This window comes from Suncus etruscus, chromosome 20 (assembly GCF_024139225.1).
Source record: "Suncus etruscus isolate mSunEtr1 chromosome 20, mSunEtr1.pri.cur, whole genome shotgun sequence".
Classification (NCBI taxonomy): Eukaryota; Metazoa; Chordata; class Mammalia; order Eulipotyphla; family Soricidae; genus Suncus; species Suncus etruscus.
In genome coordinates this window covers 9,691,973-9,718,900 of record NC_064867.1, presented here as the reverse complement: position 1 = coordinate 9,718,900, position 26,928 = coordinate 9,691,973, and the positions used below count along the sequence as shown (strand labels likewise).

The 26,928-nt window shown below is 36.6% G+C and overlaps 1 protein-coding gene across 1 annotated transcript in view; it reads right to left on the bottom strand.

The window, feature by feature from the left end:
• GADL1 (glutamate decarboxylase like 1) overlaps nt 1-26,928 on the bottom strand; it is a 239,878-nt gene that overhangs the window by 73,576 nt on the left and 139,374 nt on the right. Inside the window, exons 12-13 of the mRNA XM_049766059.1 lie at nt 15,248-15,444; nt 801-852 (exon numbers count right to left, since the gene is read on the bottom strand). Coding sequence (XP_049622016.1) covers nt 801-852; nt 15,248-15,444 — 249 coding nt within the window. The remainder of the gene's footprint in view (nt 1-800; nt 853-15,247; nt 15,445-26,928) is intronic.

Sequence of the window (26,928 nt, the reverse complement as noted above, 5' to 3'; positions counted from 1 at the left end):
AGGAGCTTGCCTTGCATAGGCTAACACAGTAATCTGGATAAGGAGCTTGCCTTGCATAGGCTAACACAGGTTCGATCCCTGGCATCCCAATTCAAAGCACTGTCAGGTGTGATCCCTGAGTGCAGGACCAGAAGTAAACCCTGAGCCAGGTGTGGCCCCAAAAATAAAAAATAAAAAAAACCTATAAACTATATGTATACTATCTAAGATGACCTTAAAATTCATATTTCTCAAAAATTAGAACTCTCTTTTCCCACATTTTATGCACACTGTATTTTTTAAAAAACATATTTTAATGAAAATATTATATTTTCACCTTTGTAACTACCACATTTTTATATGTGAAAATAATTCAACAATGAAAAAACATATTTCCTCATTGCTCCAAAGCTAATAAACTCTCATTAATTTATAAAAAGAAAAATATGTATGCGTTACTCTATATTCACTTAGCTGAATTTTTTTTTTACATGGAGGCACCACTAAGGCACAGTTGAAAATTTTTAGCACAATCATTAAGCTATTTATATATCAAGAGAGAGGTCATAATGTATTCAGAATTATTCTTGGTGATTATTTGAAGCACTTTAAATTTCAGTTCTTAAATACAATCGTGCTCTCTGTGAATCCAACAAAAGAAAAAAAACCTCACTAATAGACTAAATTAACATAATGGACTTCATGAGTTAAGCTAATGATTTGTTTCTAGGTTGACATTACAAAAGCCAATGAAATATAATAAATTAAAATTTATCATTGTTGACTGACAAAATTATGAAGACTACTCCACAATCACTTACCTCCATTAATAGTTTGAATTCTTCTCTTTTCTTGATTTCTTCTACTAGATATCTAAAAATAAATGTCACAACAACGTAAGATGCAAGTTGATGTATAATAAAACTGTTATTTCTGACACATAAACGAAACATAAATAGGAATCTCTTGAAACTAGATCTGTACATGTTAAGAAACCAAATATGGGCCTAGGTAAAGATTTAGAGAGACACTCAGGAGCCTACTGAAATCTCCTAAAATATGAGTGAAATATATTTTATATGCCCTTTTAATGAAAAATGTTTCTATCACTTGACAACATCAAATTTTAACCCCAGTATGAAAACTTTACAGTAGATTATATATCCATCTATTTTTGATAAATTGAGTTTTACATTTATTTATATCCTAGATGGGGATTTAGAATAATTATTTCAATGACAAGACTTGGAATAGAGTTTTGATGTGCAGTTCTGCTTATAAGTTTATTTAAATTCAAGAATGTCAAGACTTTTTCAAGGCTTAGACAAATGGAAGAAGAATTAGATACTGATATTATATTTAAAGTGCAGGGAAGGGGAGGGGAGACATGAAAAGAAGAGAGGAGAGAAGAGAGGAGGGGAGGGGAGAGAAGAGGAAAGGAGGGGATGAGGAGGGGAGGGGAGAAGAGGAGAGGAGAGGAGAGTTGGGGAGAGGGAGAAGAAAGGAGAGGATAGGCTGGAAGAGGAGAGGAAAGCAAATGAGGGGTGGGAAGAGGCAGAATAGAGGGGAGGGAAGGGAAGTTGAAGAAAAAAAGGAGGGGAGCAGATGAGAGGGGAGAGGAGAGGAGGACAGTCAGGAGAGGAGAAGGAGGGGAGGAGAAGGGAGGAGAGGGGAGGAGAGGGAAGATGAGATGGGAGAGGAGAAGCAAATGGTAGAGGAGAGGAGAAGGAATAAATAGGAACTTCTCCAAATAATACAAATACATGATGATAGATGTATGTAAAAGGAAAATGCAAATCAAAAAAGAACAATACGAGATCCTCACACTATCAAAAATATTTTATATAAAAGAAGAGACCAGAAACAACCCATTTCTGGTTTCAAGAATGTGTTTAAAAGAAAAAAGAAATTCTCATCATTATAAAGTGGTTCAGTCTCAGTGGAAAAGAGTCTGGAGACTTTAAAAACTTGAAAATAGTAACTCTCCAGTAGTACTTTCCATCCTTTGTCAGCTATTTCAGAAACATGACAACATGTATTTCAAAAGATATATGCATACCTATGTATTCTATAGTGGTTGCTACTTACAATAGCCAAGTTCTGAAAACAACCAATTTTCTAACAACATAAGAGTGAATGAAAAAAATGTATAAATACACCATAGAATTCTATTTTGTCATAAAAAATGAAAGTTTGCATTTGGCAATAACATGGGTTGTAGGGTGTTTTGTAAGCAAACCAGAAATAAGTCAATAAGAAAATATAGTTAGTCAAAAGGAAAAGGGGAAACACATTTTAGTCATGTAAAATATAAAGACACAAAATAACAAAACTAACAATGTCAAATAAAAATAAACTCTCAGACTCATAACAGAATTAATGTTACTAAACAGTAAAGGAGAATGAGGGAGTAGGGACTAAAGGTCAGAATAAACAGGACACAGGGATTCTGTAGATGAATGCTAGCACTTTGGAGGTGAATACAATAATACAAATAAATTAAAGAATTATAGTGTCCCCTATGGGATATTCTCATGTCTTTAAATCACACATATTTAATATTTAAGGAATTCAATAAACATTGGAACTCTTGATTATCTCCCCTGTGTCTAAGGATTTAATAAGACCATTTTCTTTCCCAATGTCAAAATAGTTATGAAAAATAAAATAAAATCATGCTCTTGTTGTGTTTGTGTGTGTGTATTTGAGAAAGACTGCTGAAATACTTAATGCTTATATTATATTTTCACTGAATGCTTTTGCATTTTGTTTTGTTTTGTTTGCAAGATACATTAAGTAGTTGTTAATTTGGGGGCCTTCTGCATACTGCCCACTTACAGACAAAAATAATTCTAAAGGCCAACAGAAAAGATGCTTAAGATTACAAACCCTAATCTAGGCCTTGACCTATGATCTGTACAACAACCAAGATCTCTAATTCCAGAGTTCTGACTGAGAAAGAAAGACTCCATCCTAAGACATGTGCAAATACTAAGATCACTAGCTACAGAGGCCTGATTTTATCATCCACAATGAAGCGGAAAACTTCAGACATCACAAAAGGATCTAGGAGAGTAAAAGAGCATGTACAGAGTCTGTAGTTATACCCATGACAGTATACTCCAAGGACAGAAAAACCCTTAGGCCAGGGGAATTCCCTTTCTAATCTCAGTTTTTACTGTGCCTATCCAAAAAAAAAAAAAAAGGACAAATTAAATTTTTTATTTTTTTGTAAATGTTGTTCCTTGTTTTTTGTTTGCTTGTTTGTTTTATTTTTTGTTGGTTGGTTGGTTTTTTTCTTTTTCTTTGCCTTTTTTCATTTCCCTGTGCTTTGATTCATCTTCATTTCAGGACCGTAATTAGTGTTTGGTTGTTGTCTTTATTGCTGTGGTGCTTTTCAGGTCTTTCGTTTGTTTATTTTTTGTTCCGTTTTTTGGGAGTTTTTATTTTTTTGTATTATTTTTATGTTTACCTTCCTTTTCCTGTTTCCTTTCTTAAACTGATATTTAAAGTCTCTAGAAGGACTACTCCCACTTTTTGCTTGTTTGAATTTTTGCCCCCCCCTTTTTTTCTTTTCTTTTTTTCTTACTTTCAAACAGAACCACATAACTTGAACCATCTTGTTCTGCCTCACAAATTGAGAGGGAAATAATGAGGGCCCCAAGACCAAACAGTCAAATGAGCATTGAGTAGAAATAAGAAATGATCAGACTTAAACACAAAATCCAAAGCCAACTACAACAGAAACGATACCCAATCTACAACAGGCTAGACACAGAAGGGACCACTTATACTAGCAGCACGGGGGGCAAAGGAGGGGTGATATGGGATGCATGCTGGGAACAGGGGTGGAGGGAGGACAACCTTGGTGGTGAGAATGACCCTGATTCAATATCACTATGTACCTGTAATACTACTGTGAATGATTTGTAATCCACTTTGGTCAAAATAAAAATTATTAATATATTAAAAAAATAAAGATCGGGGCTGGAGAGATAGCATGGAAGTAAGGCGTTTGCCTTTCATGCAAGAGGTCATCGGTTCGAATCCCAGCATCCCATATGGTCCCCGGTGCCTGCCAGGAGCAATTTCTGAGCATGGAGCCAGGAGTAACCCCTGAGCACTGCCGGGTGTGACCCAAAAACCACCAAAAATAAATAAATAAATAAATAAAAAAATAAAAAAAAATCAACAAATAAAAAAAGATTCTTGATAAAGAACAGCTAGAAATCAACAACAACAACAACAAAAAAGATTACTGGTAATCAAATAAATTTAATTTTAAACAATGCTATTAAACCATGTGGTGTCAACAATATTTTTAACAGAGTTTAAGAATTAAAACTATATTGAGCTAATTAATGTGGAAAAAAAACTATTCCCGATCTCTTAAAGTTATAAAACACAGTGGCCAGGAAGAAGGCTAGTATGCAATTCTTTATATCCTAGAGGTCCAGGGTAGATCCCTGGTACCACATAGCACCTAAATACAGTTCTGAAGATAATCCCTAAACCTGGCTGTCTGTGACTCCCTCAAAGTAAAAATATTCATATATCTGATACAGCTAATTATTTTTAAGATGCATGTCTACCAGAAAAAAGGTATCAATGATATCAATAAACGGATATGGAAGTAGATGGGTAGGTAGAGCGAGTAGGTAGATTGACAGATACAAATACATAATGTATATTAATCTATATTCACAAATGATTGTATCTATGTGTTCATGTGTGTATATTCTATACAGAAACTTGGAAACAAAATTAATAACCAGAAATTGGCAAATACACTACCATGAAATGTATTTTAGCAACACAATGCAATCTGTACACCTATTAAAAAGACTGGATTATATGTATTTTGATAAAACTACAGGGAAGATTGTGACATATTAGGAAGAGCTTTTCAGGACACTGGCAAGAAACAGAAGCAATGGAGCTTTCACAAGAAGCAGTTTTACTAAATATATTATCAAGAAGGATTTATATCTGTGTCCAGAGAACAAAAAGTGACCAGCTTAAATAATCATGATCTTCTGCAAGCATGGTTGTAGAAATAGGAATCAAGTTTGTACTCGGTAAAACCAATCCTTTCCCACTAAGTGGGGACTGTTTTTGTGTCATGGAATAATGGTTTCCCTTCTCCTCTTACTACAGCACCTCATGTTCATACATTCTACTTGCTTATGCATTAATTTAACAAGAGATAGAAGCAAAATGATATTCTATTTTCCAGTGAATCATAGTTTGTAAAATATTCCTTATATAAGCCTATATGTAGGAAGGAGTCAAAGTTATGCAATATATGGTTATGTTTATTGTGAGAAAGGAAAAAATATGAGAGGTAGAAATCTTCACAGATGTGTTTACTTGTATGAATTTTAACTAATTTTTGTATGTTTAATTTTGGGGGGGGGCAACACCCAGCAGATACTCTTGGCTCTGTGATCAGAAATCACTCCTGGCCTCAGGGAACCATATCGGATTCCAGGGATAGAACCGAGTCAGCTGTATATAAGGCAAACACCCTACCCACTGTGGTATCACTCCAGCTCCAATTTTAACTAACTTAATAAAAGAAATAATATCAATAAAGCATGGAAAAATTAAGAAGTCTCTGCTTATACTTATACAATGAAAGCGTTTTTTTTTTTTTTGTTTTTTTTTTTTTTACATTATCTCAGGTAACTTGTTAACTCAAAAACCTTGTCTGGATTTTATCCAGAGGCAGCACATGATACTCCTGATACCTCGAAGCTATAAAAGAGTTGTGTATCTCCTGAAATCCTAGGAATTATTCTGAAAGATCGGAGAGAATAAATTTCTGATCCACCTAGCTGACCTCAGTTTTCTCATGCACGAAATAGAGAGGCAAAGTTTGATTGGTAAAATTCTTCATGACAAATAAAAAAACATATGCCATTGAGATTCACTAGCTATTACCTCAGTTTAGAATTTTCTATCAAGCTGTCTAAAAGTTGCTCCTGGGGTTGGAGGGAAGATATATTAAAGGACTGAATTTTTCCTTTGTGTGTAGGAGGCTAGGATTCAATTCCTAAGGGCATCCCTAACATGGTTCCCTAGGCACCACCAGGAGTGATACCAAGCATTGTACTGGGAAAAGCTTCTGAGAACCATCAGGTATGGCTATAATAAAAACAGAAATACCTTCTCTTGGGAGAAAGGTATCTCAAAAGGAAGTAAAAACATTTCTGTTAAAATTCTGCTTTCTTGTTAATTATGTGACTTGGGCTTTTTGTGGATTCAAGCTAACAACTTTAGTCACTTCCAAAGCCTGTAAAAACCTAGTATTATGCTCCATCTGTAAGGGTAGAGATGAACTGAGAGATTTGCTACAGTAATAATAAAAAGGCTTACAACAAAGTTCTCAAATTATGCCCTAGTATATACCAGGCTATTAGGTTTCTTGTATTAATGGCTCTGTTGTCAAATAAATTTGAGCAATGCTGGGCAGATATATTAGATTGTCTTTGTCTACAATCTAAAAATACACTTTGTTTATTTCAAGAGAACATTTATTGATTTGGTTGTATGGTTCAATAATGTCATTAAGAACCAGGCCAATAATACTAAATGTTAGTGAGTTTTCTCACATCCACAAAAGAGCTACCATAATTCCATCTATCACAACCTTTTTCAACAGTGTTCCCAGAAAAGAAAATAGAAAAAAAAATCTTTGTCTCTCTATTTGCATCTGGGCACAATAAATATAGTTTCCACCACAGTCTTCACAGATTTCCTTTTATATCTTTGTTGACTAACCCTGGTTAAATATCTATCACTAAACTAATTGTTGTCAGTGGAGATTGGCTTAGACCAATGTTCCCAGTTGGAATAATGCAACCTAAATAAAATCAAATTTTTACTGACAAGAGAAAAAGAAGAATGGTTTGTTGGGTGAACAATCAGCTTTGTCTGCCTACTGGTTAACTCCAAGTTAAAATATTTCTATATTATAGTTTCCCTCAGAGCTTGAAATGTGATAAAGAATACGCTGAATGTTTCAGAGAGGAATAATATAGTATTTAGAACAATGCTCAGTATTTCCTAAACATCTGACAATTGAAACAGTTTAGGAAAGAGAACTTTCAGAAGTGCTAGCTTAGCAGGGTCTCTTCAACAAGGTACTTTTACCCTAGAAGTACTTTTACCTATAGGGCACTAGTACACTATTCTTTTTACTAAATGCTTTAAGGAATTTAAATTTGGAAGAGGAAATCCAAATAACTTATGAATCACTACTGCCTACATTCATAGGAATGATTCATTTCTCCTGTTTTCTTTTCAATAAATAGAAAGGGCCTAAAGATACAATTCATTTGAAAACATATTCTTATCTGATGCAAACTAGAAAAAAAAAACAAGATGTGCATTGAGTTTTTGAACACAATGCAGAAATAATAAGTCACTCTTACCAAAAGACATCTAGGGAAATGGGTTCAAAAGTAACAATAGCTTTGAAATCTCAGCACTGTCCTACCTACTACTTTAGCAAAAGGAGAGAAGAGGGGTCAAAATATACATTAGCAAGTTTCCCTACTGTATACTAAAAAAAAAATCATTAAATTCTGAGTTGATTTTTGAAGCATTCAAAAATGATATTCTTGGCTTGCTTTTCTTGCCTATATTTTCTCGTGAACACACATTAATCTCTCCCCCTCATCTATAAGTAAATTTCTTTCAATTAAACTTATTTTGTAAGAATAAATAAAATGTTCATCTTAATATAAAGCAATCACCCCTCCTTTGCTAATGAATGTACTTCAAACATTAAAATCCTCAATTGTTCTGTGAGTGTATTCAATATGTTGGCAATTTGCTTATTATTTTGCAGAGACAGCTTTGTGTTCTGGAGATAGTATTTGGGGGGCCTTTCTTAACTCATCAGCTACTGAAAAGGTGTCCCTAAAGTAGACTTTTTCTAGTTTCATGTTCACATTTGAAATTTCTCTTGAAGCACAGACTCAAAGACCTCCTAAGACCCTGTTTTCCCCATCTTCTTTTCTGTAGGTTGTGCATATATTAAAATATAGTGTATGGCTTATGTGATTCCTTAAAAATATCGAGATGCTGCATTCTAAATTAATTGTGACTTTTTAAAAAATGTCCAATATAAAGAAAAAATGAAGACCCTGGCCCTTCCATAGTCTCTTAGAATCTTTTGCTTTTCTCTTCTAGAGAAATAATAACACAAAAATTCCACTGTCTAACTATTCACTTTTCCATATTGAAAATAATACATCCTTCAGTATTTATGCAAACCAGGGAAATGGATTCCTTCAGAGTGATTACAGAGATTGAGTATCATGGGGATAGATAAGTGATACACTGGAGATCTAACAAAGCAGCAGAATGGGAGTTCCTGAGGTGTTTGTTGTTGAAAAGATTTGTGTACAGAATTCCTCCAGACATACTTTAAAAATTACTCTATTGTGAATATTCATTTAACCCAGCATTATGTGTATGTCTTACCAAAGGCCTAGAAGGCAGAAGGCACCCTCAGCAACAAGCAGGTAGGTTTCTATAAAACATTCTCAATTCTCTTAGGCAGATAGCAAACTAAATCATCTATTTGGTACTGAGGGTGGTAGTTCTAAACTTCAGGACTCTTGGAATTTTGCTTTAAAATCCATTGTTATTTTAGAATCCCAGTGCTACTTATTTTCAAATAATCACAGGAGAATGCAGATCTTTGTTACTAATTCTTTACTTGGAAAGACAATCATTCAAACAGAAATTAGGAAACATCTTAGAGAACTTCTAGGCTCTCTTTTCCCTTCTGGATGTGTTGACAACTCATAAAATAGGAATGGTCCTTTTTGAAAATGTTCATTATTGATTTCCCAGAAAAAAAAAGAAGCAATTGACTCAGGTGATAGTTCATCAAAGTTCTAAATTTTAAAGTCAATGTACCAATTTTCAGAACTGGGTCCTGAAAATTCATCAGCATAAAGATACTTTTAACAATTTAATATGTCAAGGGAAAGAATTGTACAGTTTCTTTTGCTACTCAGGACCTAACCTAAGATCTAGAGAAATTATTTTCTTTGGAAAATCAGGTAGCTGATAATGGATGTGTGCCCCCAATACAAACAAATCTTTCTTTTTTGGAGTTATCTACTAGACAAAATTACTATACCTCCTGGGAAAATAAAACACAGCAGTGTTACTGCAACTAAAATGATGCCACATCTTCTGGTCACAGATTGGAATGCTTTTTATTAGTAACTATTAAAATAATAACTCTGGGGCAATGAGTTCGATTAAAAATATATTTTGTTCTCTCACAAGTCAGTGCTTTGAACTAATCATGCCAGTTCACACCATCAGTGATGTTCTAGAGCTGATTGCACTGGCTTCTGGGAGTCAGTTAAATATTCAGGATTTTTGTAAATCTACAGCTGGTGTTCATTTGGAATTCTCTGAACTAGAACATACACTATGAAGCTTAGCAAGTCGTCAGTTTTCTCTTTATTATAATCCAGAAAACAGAATAGACCTTGAATTAAGTAAAGGTTTTATTTTTTCTGAAGAACAGAACCAGAAGTCCATCAGCCAATTTGAAAAGAAAAAAAAATTATTTCTAAATATCCAAAGGTCTTGAAATAGCCATTGTTGATTGTGTTTCGTGGGAAAGGAACCCTCATCTCATCCACTCTTGTTATCAGGTTTAGCCTCTATCAAAATCAATATAAAATTATCTAACCAAGATTTAGAAATATGGGGCCGGCATGGTGGCGCAAGAGGTAAGGTGTCTGCCTTGCCAGCGCTAGCCTAGGAAGGACCGCGGTTCGATCCCTCCGCGTCCCATATGGTCCCCCAAGCCAGGAGTGACTTCTGAACACATAGCCAGGAGCAACCCCTGAGCGTCATCGGGTGTGGCCCCCAAAAATTAAGATATAAGAATACTACCCAATAACTCAATAACCCATCTCTTGATATCAAAAGGCCAAATACAAAAGCAGGAATTCAAAAGGAGATATGCATACCTATGTTCATCAGCCAGGATTTGTAAATAACCCAGATGCCAAAATGGAGATGAATGAATCAAGAAGTTGTAGAATGAAATACAACATAGCTCTAAGGAAGTACAAAATTATGCAATTTGAGCAAAATGAATAGAACTAGAGGATGTATATTAATTGAAGTTAGAAGAGAAAGAAAGAAACTGACAGATACAGAATGATCTAACTTATATTTGAAACTTAAAAATACACAATAACACCAAAGTACCAAAGGCAATATAAGAGGAGAACTAATCATATACTTGAGTTGGTGAGGAACGGGAAGGCAAAGAAGAAGGGATGCTGCTGCAGCAGCAAGAAGGGTACACTAATGACAGGAATAGTGATGAAATTATATACATGAGGAACTATTATTATCAGTACTGTAAACTACAGAATCTCAGTCAATAAAATATGCTTTAAAATATGCTTATAAGTCGCCCACATCACTAATGATCAGGGAGATGCAAATCAAAACAATTATGAGGTACCACCTCACACCACAGAGATTGGCACACATCACAAAGAATGAGAACAAGCAGTGTTGGCGGGGATGCGGTGAGACAGGAACTCTTATCCACTGCTGGTGGAATGCTGTCTAGTCCAACTTTATGGAAAGTGATATGGAGATTCCTCCAAAAACTGGAAATGGAGCTCCCATTCGACCCAGCTATACCACTCCTAGGAATATACCCTAGGAACACAAAAATACAATACAAAAATCCCTTCCTTACACCTATATTCATTGAAGCACTATTTACCATAGCAAGACTCTGGAAACAGCCAAGATACCCTTCAACAGATGAATGGCTAAAGAAACTGTGGTACATATATACAATGGAATATTATGTAGTCTCAGGAGAGATGAAGTCATGAAATTTTCCTATACGTGGATATACATGGAATCTATTATGCTGAGTGAAATAAGTCAGAGAGAGAGAGAAAGACACAGAATGGTCTCACTCATTTATGTGTTTTAAGAAAAATGAAAGTCATTCCTGTAATAATAATTTCCAGAGACAAAAGAGAGGAAGACTGGAAGTTACAGCTCACCTCATGAAGCTCACCACAAAAAGTGATGAGTTTAGTTAGAGAAATAACTATATTGTGAACTATCCTAACAAGGAGAATGTATGAGGGAAATAGAAAACCTGTCTAGAATACAGGCAGGGGTGGGGTGGGGATGAGGGAGATTCAGGACACTCGTGTTGGGAATCTTGCACTCGTGATGGGGGGTGTTCTTTACATGACTGAAACCCAACCACAATTGCGTTTGTAATCAAGATGTTTTAATAAAAGATTTTAAAAAAGAAGGCTTAATAGAATATATATATATATATATATGATTCATTAAGACCAGTTTCCAAAACTTTCATCTAAGACTCTATTAAAACTGTGAAAAAGACTTTTTAAATAAAACCTGTATATCTTAGAATTCATTATTAAAGAAAAAATTCACAGAAATAAATAAAAATCTCATGTTTCTAACTGAATATAATTCTTTCCTTCTTTCCATCCTATAGTTTAGATGAATGGGAAGTAGATACTGGATTGATGAGTTCATCAACTCAGTTTGGTTGCTTTCACACTTAGATGAAAATGCTCATTATGATCACTAGGGCAGAGTTCTTCTATGCTGTGCACACACTTAACTGTGGTGCTCACAGGTACCTGGTAAAAGAGTACTGGAGCTTGTACCAGAATCTAGCCTACAACATCAGGAGTACAAGATATGTACTGTTACTGAGTAGCCCTACACCAATATGAGTCTTCATCATAGAGCAAATTTCTCCAAATTTATAACTCCTTTTTGATTTGTTTGATTTAGGGTCACACTGAAGGATATTCAGCATTTATTCCTGACTCTGCACTCGGGTATCACTCTTAAAAGGGCTGTAGAGGTCATACTTGGTGCTTAGAACTTAACCTAAATCAACTGCTTGCAAGGCAAGTACCTTCACTCCTATACTATCTTCCCAGTTACAAATGTATAATTTCCAGTTGACATGGCTAAAAAACACTCTCCCCTTTAGTTTGACTTAGGGAGTGGGAGAACATGGTGACATTTTGCTCACCCCACAACTAGAATGTTTGATATCAAAACTGTATCATAGCATCAAAGAGGAGAAACTATTTCCCCCTGTGAATAGGTTAGAATCTTCAGTGATGTTCACTGAAATGTTAATTCAATTCGGTTCAAATTGACAAACATTTACAAACAATAAGTGTTTGTTGAATTGAGTTGAAATGTTAACATTTATTCTCCTGTGATATTTTCTTGCGAAAATTAGAAAGTATCCTTCGACTATAAATTAAATTCTACCCTGAGAGGAATGTTAATTTTATAATAAATACAATCATAAAATATTCATATCTAACCTTATTTCAAGACACCTGTCGCTAAATTACTTAGCAGCTAGATAAAATAATGCAGAAATGCTCTCACATGTGAAAAAGCATGAAATAAACACAAAGAAAAGGCAACAGAGCTTTCTGAAATTTTAACTTAATGAGCAAATATGTATATTTTGGGGAGATTGTTTCATTTCTTCTCATAGTTAGTAATTTCCTTACATTGGATGTAGGCAATTTACCTCATTTATAATCAGGCCACATTTCTTGCCTAGTTTTAATAGGTCACAGAAGGAATCAGTCTCCTCAGTCTGCTTATATTGGCCAGTACATGATTCAGCATGCCATTGAGAGTGTTATATTTCCCTGGCAACAGTGAATGAAAGATAAAATTTTCTTACTCGGATCTTTAAACCTTCCTCAAGATGGTTGAGAAAAGATTATGTTCTATTATTGACCCTGAAATTGAATAATAAATTATAGATATATATCACTTTTGAAAGCCACCTTCCTCCAGGAGAAAATAAATTTAAGGAGACTAGATCTAAAGATGGAGAGAGATTAAGGCCTGGTTATATTTGTCCCTAGAACCAGTTATTCTACGTAACATAGATTATTGCCTTTTGTTAAAGTTTCAATAATCATGAGAAAAACACAAATAGATTCTAATATTTAAATAATTTTCAAACTAGTCCTTAAACTATAACAACCCAAAGTTTATTTTTAACAGTCTAAAAGCCATCTTCCTATCCTTATAGTCAAGTTCTCTGCCATGTTTCCTGTGTGTGCCAAATGCAGTTCAGCGCTTTCAAACATGGAACTTGGCTACATGTTTTGCTCTGTCTATTGGAATTCTAGTCAAAAGGACATAATCAAAACAGTAATATGGGTTTGCCACTTTGGAACTTTGTCACTGATATCATAGAAATATGCTACATATAGCCTGCTAGTCCAAGGAAGATATAATACAGTACACCCAAAATTCCACCCATCCCTACTTCCCAACAACTACCATAGGAGATTAAGGCTATCACTCTCCACAAACCCTTGTATTGTCTAAAACTAAATAAGTAAATTTTTTTTTGTTTTTGGGCCACACCCGGCAGTGCTCAAGGGTTACTCCTGGCTGTCTGCTCAGAAATAGCTCCTGGCAGGCACAGGGGACCATATGGGACACCGAGATTCGAACCAACCACCTTTGGTCCTGGATCGGCTGCTTGCAAGGCAAACGCCACTGTGCTATCTCTCGGGGCCCTAAATAAGTAATTTTTTAAGAGGCCAGGTTTTCAGACTGTTGCTGACATAAAGCATCTATAGATGTGCGTAATGGAAGTATCCATTACCACTTTTTATATCTTTAAAGAGACAGTAAGGATTTTGTAAGTGAATCATGAGCAGAGACTGAAGAGAGTTTATTCAAATCAAGGACACAAACTCTAATGTCTCATTCTTCTCCCTCTTTTTCTTAAGGACCCAATTGATTCTCACTTCAATAGAAAGCCTCCACCAATGCTGTGCACCTACTTCTGTATATTCATGGACCAATATATATTTTTCTTATCAAAAATTTGGTAAGGAGCTTATCATATACCAGACTCTGAATGTTTGACATATATTATTTCATTTAATCATTGTAACAACCACCTTAATTAAAATGCCACTGATTTCTTCCATGTGTAGGACAAGAAAAGTAAAGAGATGTTACAAAGCTTGCCTGAGTCATAAGGCTTGTGAATGGTAGGTTGCAGTCCAGATGGTGCACATCTCTAAGCTGAAGTAAAAAAGCAGATAGATATCTATAAAAGATGGAGGAGTTGTGATCCTCCAGAGTCAGTCAACATCTGGTTATAATGTTTATCACCAGGTGAGACATATATTTTTTTTTTGAGAAAAGTGAATAACTCCAGACTTTTGACTATTCTTCAATTTTTAAATGTTTTAAGTGTTGAGATGTTTGGAAAAAAAATATAACAGAAAATCATCCGTACACTGTTGAAGGCCAACAGGTCTCATTTAGAATGAAATGCTTACTGGCATCCATGGATCAAATTCCACAGCAGAGTTGGGATCAAGTGGTAAATGTTTGGCACTAGAGCTCAACCCAATCAGTTTCCAAAACATTGTCATAATGCTACAAAAAGGGAAAAGAAACATAACCTGGGGCCCAGAGAGATAGCACAGCGGCATTTGCCTTGCAAGCAGCCGATCCAGGACCAAAGGTGGTTGGTTCGAATCCCGGTGTCCCATATGGTCCCCCGTGCCTGCCAGGAGCTATTTCTGAGCAGACAGCCAGGAGTAATCCCTGAGCACCGCCGGGTGTGACCCAAAAACCAAAAAAAAAAAAAAAAAAAAAAAAGAAAGAAACATAACCTGTCCAGGACACTTTTACCTTCATTTCTTATGAAAATGACACCCACTCTGCTTTATCTTGTTACATCTCCAAAATTTCCTATTCAGATAATTAGGCATGGTGTTCCTCTACCTAATTCATTTCTCTCTCTTCAACCTATCTTAGCTTAATTATCTTCCTCCAGAAAGGAGACTGCTAATCCTCCAGAATAACAACCTAAGTAGCCCTACTTTGTGTTCCTGGAACACTACGTACCTTCATTGTCAGAAATTAAGTTCACGTACATTTTATCTGCTTTAACTTTTTAGTATCTCTCCAGAATCCTAGAAGCAAAGGGGTTACAACTACTGAGTTCACAACTTCTCACTCATTATTGTTGAAATAATAAGTTCCAAAATGAAGGAAACATAAATGAAAGAATATGTACATACAGAAATTTTTACTTTTATCAAATGTTTTGGATACAGATAGATGCACACACGCGCACACACACACACACGCGCACACACACACACACACACACACACACACACACACCTACCTAGCTAATGCCAGAGCACGATTAACTCTTTCTTCAAGGCCTAATGTTCCCAGGGCCTTCCAAGTCATCCAAAACTTGAATGCATCTGGTCTCCGGCTACACTGGATAGACTTGTCTCCTGTGTCATAGCTGACATCATAGAATTTATCCTGCTGGAACAGGTAGGATGCTTTGGCAGAGTAGCATTTCTTAAGATCCTTTAGAAGAATAAAGAAGTTAAAGGTGAATTTATAGATTACTCCAGATTCCATAAATAACATATTCACACATAAAAAACTTAATGTGTTCTAGATTGCGCCATGATTATTTGAACTCAACCTGTGACTCCCATTTAAAAGAAACAGTCGGTGTATATTAAGACACAGATTACTAGTGAAGACGCAGATTATCAATTGTTTCTTTTTTTAAATTTTTAATTTTTTTATTGAGACCATTGTGTATTACAAGTCTTTCACAGTTGTATTTCAGGCATATAGTGACAGTGAATTAGGGCCATTCCCACTACCAGTATTGACCTCTCTCCAGAATAGTTCCCAGAATGCATCTCATACCTCCACCCTTAGCACCCTGGACCACTAATGTAATAGGTCCATTTTGTGTTTCTTTTCCATTCAAATCCAAATTGAGACACCAAAGCGTCAACAAATTTTCTTCAATAAATACATCTTTATGGAGCCCTAGTGATATTACAATGGGGAGGGCTTTTTGCCTTACATACAGCCAACTCTGAGCCTGCCAGGAGTACTTTCTAAGCACAGAACAAGGAGCAATCCCTGAATGTCACCAGGTATGCCCCCCCCAAAAAATATTTGAGATAAAAATGGTTTTCAAGGATATATGTGTTTTTAAAAGTACTATTTTATAGAACATTTTCCACCTGTTATTCCATCTCACTCCCCACACTATTGGGAATGTCAATTTTGTGATCAGACTAAAGTTTTTCGACCTATTACCTGGCTCTTTTCTTTTTCCTGGGAACGTGTGAGGGCAACTTTTATGCCCAGTAATGCTCAGAGACTACTTAAAGTATTTTACTCCTGGATCACTCCCCTGCAGTGCTTGAATGCACCATGCTGTGGTACTGGGAATAAAATGTAGGCCACCTATCTGCAAACCATGAGCCTTTTGCAATACCTCTCCTACCCAGCTGTTTCTCTTCATATTGCATACAAATAAGATTCTCTAGCATTTATTCATCTATAAAATCCTGCAGTCCCAATAATTTTTAATAGCTGACCACGGTGTATACAAAACATATCTTTGTATCCACTCACATGTTTTTCTCCCACTTAATTTATTTTCAGGCCATGACTACTCTAAATAGTGCATTAATGAACATGGATGTTCATATATATTTTTGAACTAGTATTTTATATTTCTGTAAAAGACACTAAAGAGTGGACCTATTGGGTCAACTAATAATATAATAAGTCTTAATAATAAAAAATTATAGCTTTGGGGCATTATCAATAATGCCATCCATAGAAAACAAATCATATAAGAATCCTAAATGAGAATAAGAGTTCCTTTCACACCACAACCACTCCAGAATTGGTCTTTTCTGGTCTCTGGTATAGATCTTTCATATTAGTGTGAAGTGACATCTCACTATTGTTTTGATTTGTATTTCTCAGATAATCAGTGATACCACTTTTTCACATGCCATTGGATAGCTATGTCTTCTTTGTCGAGGTATCCATTATGCTGATTTTACTGGTGGATATTTATTTTGTTGTAGTTTTGTGATTGTTTTCTATACCTTGAACATTAGCCATTTATCAGATGTAGGGTGTGCAAATATTTTCTCCTCTTCAGTGCAATGTTCATTTTTTGGTTTTGTTTTCTTTCAGAATGCTGGAGGTTTTTATTTTGATGTAATCCCATTTGTTTTTGTTTCCCTTAATATTAGGGTTTAATAAGAATTTAATGAAGGTACCACTAAATCCAATACCATAAACTTTTTTGGTTAATCCTTTTGAATAAATAATAATAAATAATAAATTCATTATTAAGAAATAAATAAAAATAAATAAATAATTAATTAAAATTATTAAGAAATAAATAAAAATAAATAATAATAAACTTATTAAGAAATAATAATATGGGGCCCGGAGAGATAGCACAGCGGCGTTTGCCTTGCAAGCAGCCGATCCAGGACCAAAGGTGGTTGGTTCGAATCCCGGTGTCCCATATGGTCCCCCGTGCCTGCCAGGAGCTATTTCTGAGCAGACAGCAGAAGTAACCCCTGAGCACCGCCGGGTGTGGCCCAAAAACCAAAAAAATAAAAAAAAAGAAATAATAATAAATAATAATAAAAATAATCTTCTAATTTTATTCTTTTATAGTGGCTATCCAACTCTCCCAATACTATTTGTTGCAGAGACTTTCCTCTCTCTATGTTCTTTGCACCTCTATTTCAAATTAACTATCCATATATCTGAAAGTTTATTATTAGGCTTTCATGAATCAACAAGTTTCAAGCAACGTAACACATCAGTTGAAATTCCAAAGGGTATTTTGGAGTCAGACTCACATTGTATTTATTTGCAGCCAAATCAAGTTTGGTACTGACTGACGGGTTATTTCTAAAAAGTGAATGACAACAACATTATTACCTTTCTAGAATCTTTGCATAGACCTCAAAGTATTCGGATTTAAGTCTTATTATACTGAAAGCCATCTAGTTTTTACAAAGTCCTAGCTATCCTTACCTGTCCTTCACAACTCTGTTAATCCCTGAGCATCTTAATCTGCAGAGAATAGCCATTCTACCTCTCTGCTCCAAGCAAAACCAAACATCTCAATGTTATCTTAACCATTATATCACACTCCATATTCATCTTTGCTCACATGATTTTTGGTCTTGCCTACATTTTAATATCATATTTTAAATATCAAAAATATAAACAATACATTTATACATTCTGATTTACTAATAATAAACATTGATTCTTTTGGGTTCCAACTAGAATTCTGCTTCTGCTTTAGCATTATCTGCTCATCTCCTTGGGCTTATATCTTATATTTTATTTGACTACATTTGGTGTTTTGCCTTACATGTTTTGCCTACAATGAGATATAATATAATGTTTTATATTATAAAAATATAAACTTTCTCATGTGACCAAGTAAGTTCTTGAAGGAAGGAATCTGCATCTGGCTCTACATAGTTTCATACAGAGTGGACTAGACTCAGAGAACCCTCACCTAGCAATATGACCTGTGATGCCACTGCGTTTATAACATACTCTTTTACATTTTCCTGACATGTAACATGAATACAACATGAACAGAATAAATGCTGCATCCTCCAATCTATTGCAATGCAAAGTGATCAATGTTGAATATGAAAGTTCAGAGAATCTTCCTTGTAATCACAGAGGTTTTAGAAAAATTATTTCTTCTAAACAGAGAATGCAGTACATTTATTTGACTGTTCTACTAGTATTTAAAGAATAAATACATTCTGATTTACTAATAATAAATATAGTCTATTCTTCTTTTGGGTTTCAATTATAATTCCGCTTCTCCTTTAGCATCATCTGCTCATATCAAGGTATTAAAAGTTTGAATTTGCTGTTTTAAATAACAATATTATATGATAGGGATGTAATATGGTATAAAATATACTGCTAACATAAAGCACAATATTGTATAAAAGATATATATCCATTAGAAGCAGGAATTCAAACATTACCCTCATGCAGTACCCAAATAAATTGAGTTTAAAATATAAAAGGAATGATAGTAATTTTTTTGCAGGTCTCTGATGGAAGTTATCAGTAAACACAGGGAAGGAATAGAGTGAACCAAATTGAGCAAGGAGAAAAAAAGTCATTGCCCTTTAATCTTTATTTCAATCCTATCACCAATCACTTAACTTTGATCACAACCGCTACCACTGCATCTTCCTACCTTCAAAGTTCAGGAAATTGGTTACTGTTTCCATAGCAACTAGAGTCTGACCATTATAATAATATTTAAAGGCCACTGCATATATTTTAATGACAAAGGATGTACATACACACTTGTACTTGCATTACGATTAAAAAAATTTATTTTCATCAACCATGAAAGCTTCAGAAAAAACTTCCAACAAAGCAACTGAACCTTATATATCTGGAGCAAGTTTAAGTGACTTATGCTGGTGATTGAAAGGGAGAATAATCCTATCCATTATCAGAAGAAAAATTGCATCATCTTAGGCAAATGAAGATGATAGCCAAGAAAGCAGACAGTGGAAAGAGTAATTGTCCTGTGGTAGTGACACTGTTAATTTCCCTGCACTAAAAAATCTTCCTGCCTTTAGAAGGCTTCAGAAAGAATAACCAGAGGCTTGGGATTTGCTTTACTGAAAACAAATGAAAACTTTCATCCCAAAGTTCCTGCTTTGCATTTTAGTTGAAATGCTGGCATCAAAATTAATGAGATGGTTTTAAAAATACAAATAACTAAAAAGATGCTCAAGTCTACAGAGAAAACCTTGTAAAATTGGTAAATGTTCACATTTGGTAGGGGTTCTCATTATTGTGCTCTCAGAAAGGATGTTTACTTTACTCAGCTTCATACTTTCAATCTAACCATGAAAATAAATGGTAGTTCTATGGAACCCAGAGACAAGTATTAATGAGATTACCAGTTGATTTTCATAGTGATATTATTTCAAACAGTTCTCAGGAATTAATAGAATTTGTATTAGGACTTTTCCTCTGGCCAGAGAAAGGTATACAAAGCAATTTGAGAAAAGGATAGTTAAATACTTGTACAGTTAACATTCTTGCAGATGTAATCTTCAAGAATTAGTTGGACCCAAGAGTAAATTTCAAATTCATCTTTGTACTTGTGCTATATTTTCTTTAATAATGACCTCAACCTTCAAGCATAAGGCTGGTGGGAAGATTGGAATAGGGGTTTCAATGGATTCTCTGAGCAGTTAATGGAAGCTTTGTTTGGAGAAAGACAGAATGTGAAGAGCCATGCTGATAACTAACCATACACAGAGAAGTTACTGGCCTCTCAATCTCAATCAATTATCCAGATATTCTGCTCCCTCAAGCTTGAAGGAAGACCTAGAAAATCTGACTCAAAAGAGTCAGAGTGAACAATAAATTACACTATAAGAAAAACTGCAAATCAGTGCTTCTTCTGAGGAAACTGAGGACCTGAAGGGAGCCCTGTCCTACTCTTCTCTGTCTTTCCTGAACTCTGGAAGCTCTCCTCAGAGCCCTGGGAAGCGAACCCCAAAGAAACTACATTCGGGAGCTACCCAGCGAGCCAGTGAGTGAGTGAGAATTGGCTGCATGTGGGGGTTTCCAGGCAGAGTGCTGATTGCTCTACTGCAGAGTCTCCACCCCGCTGTGCTTCTTCTGAGGAAACTGAGCACCGGAAGGGAGCCCTGTCCTACTCTTCTCTGTCTTTCCTGAACTCTGGAAGCTCTCCTCAGAGCCCTGGGAAGCGAACCCCAAAAAAACTACATTCGGAGCTACCCAGCGAGCCAGTGAGTGAGTGAGAAATGACTGCATGTGGGGGTTTCCGGGCAGAGTGCTGATTGCTCTACCTGCAGAGTCTCCACCGGGCAGTGCTTCTTCTGAGGAACTGAGCACCAGAAGGGAGCCCTGTCCTACCCATCTCTGTCTTTCCTGAACTCTGGAAGCTCTCCTCAGAGCCCTGGGAAGCGAACCCCAAAGAAACTACATTTGGAAGCTACCCAGCGAGCCAGAAACTGAGCACCTGAAGGGAGCCCTGTCCTACTCTTCTCTGTCTTTCCTGAACTCTGGAAGCTCTCCTCAGAGCCCTGGGAAGCGAAATCCAAAAAAACTACATTCGGAAGCTAGCCAGCGAGCCAGAGAGTGAGTAAGAAATGGCTGGATGTGGGGGTTTCCAGGCAGAGTGCTGATTGCTCTATCTGCAAAGTCTCCACCCGGCTGTGCTTCTTCTGAGGAAACTGAGGACCTGAAGGGAGCCCTGTCCTACTCTTCTCTGTCTTTCCTGAACTCTGGAAGCTCTCCTCAGAGCCCTGGGAAGCAAACCCCAAAGAAACTACATTCGGAAGCCACCCAGCGAGCCAGTGAGTGAGTAAGAAATGGCTGGATGTGGGGTTTCCAGGCAGAGTGCTGATTGCTCTAACTGCAGAGTCTCCACCCGGCTGTACTTCTTCTGAGGAAACTGAGGACCTGAACGGAGCCCTGTCCTACTCTACTCTGTCTTTCCTGAACTCTGGAAGCTCACCTCAGAGCCCTGGGAAGCAAACCCCCCAAAAACTGAAGCTACCCAGCAATTCTCCTCAGAGTCTTGGGAAGCGACCCCAGAAATACAGCATTCTGAAGCTGCCAAGCAAGCGAGTGAAAACTACGCCTGTCCAGTGGGGCCCGACTGTGAAAAACTGTGAGTGCTGCCTGTGTGTGTCTCTTTACTATCCTGCTGCGTGAACCTCTTGAGAGTGGGCTGAAAAGAGGCTCCAGAAGGCACTTAGCTCCACTTCGCTACGCAGCCGTGCGCTCTTTCTAAAAAAATAACACCATCACAAGAAGAAAAAAAAACACACTAAGAACTGTGTTGGATCACAGAAGCAAGAACTTCTCTCCAGACTGTCTTCTCTGCTGCGTGCTCAGGCCTAAGATTTGATCCTGTGTGAGGCTTCATCCACGGAGGACTCCCCTACCTTGGGGGCAAGCAGGCCCATCCAGAAAGGGCGGAGCCAGAGAAGTGTGCTGCCTGCATCATATAACCAATGAATACCACCACAACACGTAGAAAAACCCACAATACAAGTGTGACAATGGGGAAACAACGCAGGCCAGCATCAGACATAGCTAATGAAGATGACAATTCTGATGACCAGTTAATGACCAACCAACTAATCAACCTCTCAGATAAGGACTTTAGAGTAGCAATATGGAAGATGCTCAAAGACCTCAAAAAAACCATGGATAGAGTGGAACAGAACACTAATAATAATCAAGAAAATATGAAGACAGAAATCACAAAACTCCAAACTGAAATAACATGTCAACTAACAGGCCTGAAAAAATCAGTAAACGAAGTGAATGACAAAATGGATAAGCTCTGGGACAGGGTATCAGAAGCTGAGAATAGACTTAGTGCTGTGGAAGATGAGATACATAACAATTCCATACAGCAGGAGAGATTGGAAAAAAAACTTAAAGCAAATGAACAGACAATGGAAAAATTAGTCAAAGAATGGTAACAGATGAAAATAGAAGTCTATGATAAGATCAACAGAAACAACTTAAGAATCATTGGAGTCCCAGAGACCCAGGAAGAAAATTTCCAGGAAGAATCAACGGTCAAGAACATCATTAAAGAGAAACTTCCAGAGCTAAAGAATATAAGTGATCAAATTCTGCATGCTCGAAGAATACCAACCAAAAGAGACCCAAGAAAAACCACCCCAAGACACATCCTAGTCACAATGACAAATCCCAAAGATAGAGACAGAATTCTGAAAACAGCAAGATCAAAAGGGGAAATTACATTCAAGCAAGCATCCTTGAGATTTACAGCAGACCTGTCACATGAAACACTCAATGCCAGAAAACAGTGGTGGGATATTGTGACAAGACTGAATGAAATGAATGCTTCACCTAGAATACTGTACCCAGCAAAACTCACTTTCCGGTTTGATGGAAGAATACATGGTTTCACAGACAAAAAACAGCTCAGAAACTTTATAGACTCAAAACCAGTCTTAAGAGAAAAACTGAAAGACCTAATTTAAAACAAGACTAACCAAAAGACACACCAAATTTCGATATAAAGATGGCATTAAATCCCAGGACAATTCTTTCTCTCAATGTCAAGGGACTAAATGCACCAGTTAAGAGACACAGAGTGGCTAAATGGATCAAAAAACTCAATCCAACCTTCTGCTGCCTACAAGAAACGCACCTGAATAGTCAGAACAAACATAGACTCAAAATAAAAGGCTGGAGAAAAATTATCCAAGCAAACAACACCCATAAAAAAGCTGGAGTGGCCATACTAATATCAGATAATGCAAACTTTATACTCAGGAAGGTTGTAAGGGACAAAGATGGACATTTTATATTAATCAAGGGGTATGTAGAGCAGGAAGAAATAATTCTCCTAAACATATATGCACCGAATGAGGGGCCAGCAAAATATTTAAAACAACTGTTGACAAATCTGGAAAACAATATCAATAACAACACAATAATTGTGGGGGACCTCAACACTGCTTTGTCAACATTGGATAGGTCAACCAGACTGAAACCCAACAAGAATATACTAGACCTGAGGAGAGAAATGGAAGAAAGATGTCTAGTGGATATATATAGGACACTCCATCCCCAGAAACCTGGATACACATTCTTCTCCAAGGTATATGGGACATTCTCCAGGATAGAACACTACATGCTGGCACATAAAACATACCTCCATAATATCAAGAGGATAGAAATTTTGCAGACTACCTTCGCTGACCACAAGGCTCTGAAATTATTTGTGAATTCCAAAGGGACTCAGAAGAAAAACTTTAACACCTGGAAATTAAACAGCCTCATACTCAATAACCAGTGGGTCCGAGATGAAATCAAGAAGGAAATCAAAAGGTTCCTGGAAACAAATGACAATAAAGACACAAACTATCAGAACTTATGGGACACAGCAAAAGCAGTACTGAGAGGAAAATTTATAGCTTTGCAAGCACACATCAGGAAGGAAGAAGGAGCTTACCTGAGTAGCTTAATGACACAGCTAATAGAACTAGAAAGTACTCAACAAAAGGACCCAAAAATAGGAAGACAGAAGGAAATAACAAAGATGAGAGCAGAAATCAATGAAGTGGAAACCCAAAAAACAGTCCGAAAGATCAACGAAAGCAGAAGTTGGTTCTTTGAAAAAATAAACAAGATTGATAGACCACTGGCAAACCTAACAAAGAAAGAGAGAGAGAGAAACTTGATAACTCATATCAGGAATGAAAAAGGAGAGATCACTACTGATATGACAGAGATTCAAAGGGTAATCAGAAACTACTTTGAAAAACTATATGCCACTAAAAATGAGAACCTGGAAGAAATGGATATATTCTTGGACTCTTATAATCTTCCACGGTTGAAAGAAGAGGATGTAGCATATCTAAACACCCCCATCACCATTGATGAAATAAAAATGGTAATCAAAAGTCTGCCCAAAAACAAAAGCCCAGGCCCAGATGGATTCACTAATGAATTCTATCAAACTTTCCAAGAGGAACTACTACCAATCCTGGCAAGACTCTTTCATGAAATTGAACAAGTGGAAACACTCCCAAATAGCTTTTATGAAGCCAACATCACCTTGATACCTAAACCAGACAGAGATGCTACAAAAAAAGAAAATTACAGACCAATATCGCTGATGAATGCAGATGCAAAGATCCTCAACAAAATCCTGGCAAATAGGATTCAATACCTCATTAAGAAGATCATCCACTACGATCAAGTAGGTTTCATCCCAGGAATGCAAGGATGGTTTAACATCCATAAGTCTATCAACATAATACATAACATCAACAACAAGAAAAATAAAAACTACATGATCATATCATTAGATGCAGAGAAAGCATTTGATAAGGTCCAACACCCATTCTTGATCAAAACTCTCAGCAAGATGGGAATGGAAGGAACCTTTCTCAATATAGTTAAGGCCATCTACCACAAGCCAGTGGCAAATATTATCCTCAATGGAGAAAAACTAAAAGCCTTCCCTCTAAATTCTGGCACAAGACAAGGCTGTCCTCTCTCACCACTCCTATTCAACATAGCACTGGAAGTACTTGCTATAGCGATTAGGCAAGAAAAAGATATCAAGGGAATCCAGATAGGAAAGGAAGAAGTCAAGCTCTCACTGTTTGCAGATGACATGATGCTCTACTTAGAAAACCCTAAAGACTCTACCAAAAAGCTTTTACAAACAATAGACTCATATAGCAAGGTGGCAGGCTACAAAATCAACACACAAAAATCAATGGCCTTTCTATACACCAATAGTAATAAGGAAGAAATGGACATTAAGAAAACAACCCCATTCACAATAGTGCCACACAAACTCAAATATCTTGGAATCAACTTGACTAAAAATGTGAAGGACCTATACAAAGAAAACTATAAAACTCTGCTCCAAGAAATAAGAGAGGACACGCGGAAATGGAAACACATACCCTGCTCATGGATTGGCAGGATTAACATCATCAAAATGGCAATACTCCCCAAGGCATTATACAGATTCTACGCTATCCCTCTAAAGATACCCATGACATTCTTCAAAGAAGTGGACCAGGCACTTTTGAAATTTGTTTGGAACAATAAACACCCTAGAATAGCTAAAGCAGTCATTGGGAAAAAGAATATGGGAGGAATTACTTTCCCCAACTTTAAACTTTACTACAAAGCAATAGTTATCAAAACAGCATGGTATTGGAATAAGGACAGACCCTCAGATCAGTGGAATAGGCTTGAATACTCAGAAAATGTTCCCCAGACATACAATCACGTAATTTTTGATAAAGGAGCAGGAAATCCTAAATGGAGCAAGGAAAGCCTCTTCAACAAGTGGTGTTGGCACAACTGGCTAGCCACTTGCAAAAAATTAAACTTAGACCCCCAGCTAACATCATGTACGAAGGTAAAATCCAAATGGATTAAAGACCTTGATATCAGACCCCAAACCATAAGATATATAGAACAACACATAGGCAAAACTCTCCAGGACATTGAGACTACAGGCATCTTCAAGGAGGAAACTGCACTCTCCAAGCAAGTGAAAGCAGAGATTAACAGATGGGAATATATTAAGCTGAGAAGCTTCTGCACCTCACAGGAAATAGTGCCCAGGATACAAGAGCCACCCACTGAGTGGGAGAAACTATTCACCCAATACCCATCAGATAAGGGGCTAATCTCTAAAATATACAAGGCACTGACAGAAATTTACAAGAAAAAAACATCTAATCCCATCAAAAAATGGGGAGAAGAAATGAACAGACACTTTGACAAAGAAGAAATACAAATGGCCAAAAGACACATGAAGAAATGCTCCACATCACTAATCATCAGGGAGATGCAAATCAAAACAACGATGAGATACCATCTCACACCCCAGTGAATGGCACACATCACAAAGAATGAGAACAAACAGTGCTGGCGGGGATGTGGAGAGAAAGGAACCCTTATCCACTGCTGGTGGGAATGCCGTCTAGTTCAACCTTTATGGAAAGCAATATGGAGATTCCTCCAAAAACTGGAAATCGAGCTCCCATACGATCCAGCTATACCACTCCTAGGAATATACCCTAAGAACACAAAAATACAATACAAAAATCCCTTCCTTACACCTATATTCATTGCAGCACTATTTACCATAGCAGGACTCTGGAAACAACCCAGATGCCCTTCAACGGACGAATGGCTAAAGAATCTGTGGTACATATACACAATGGAATATTATGCAGCTGTCAGGAGAGATGAAGTCATGAAATTTTCCTATACATGGATGTACACAGAATCTATTATGCTGAGTGAAATAAGTCAGAGAGAGAGAGAGAGAAAAACGCAGAATGGTCTCACTCATCTATGGGTTTTAAGAAAAATGAAAGACATTCTTGCAATAATAAATTTCAGACACAAAAGAGAAAAGAGCTGGAAGTTCCAGCTCACCTC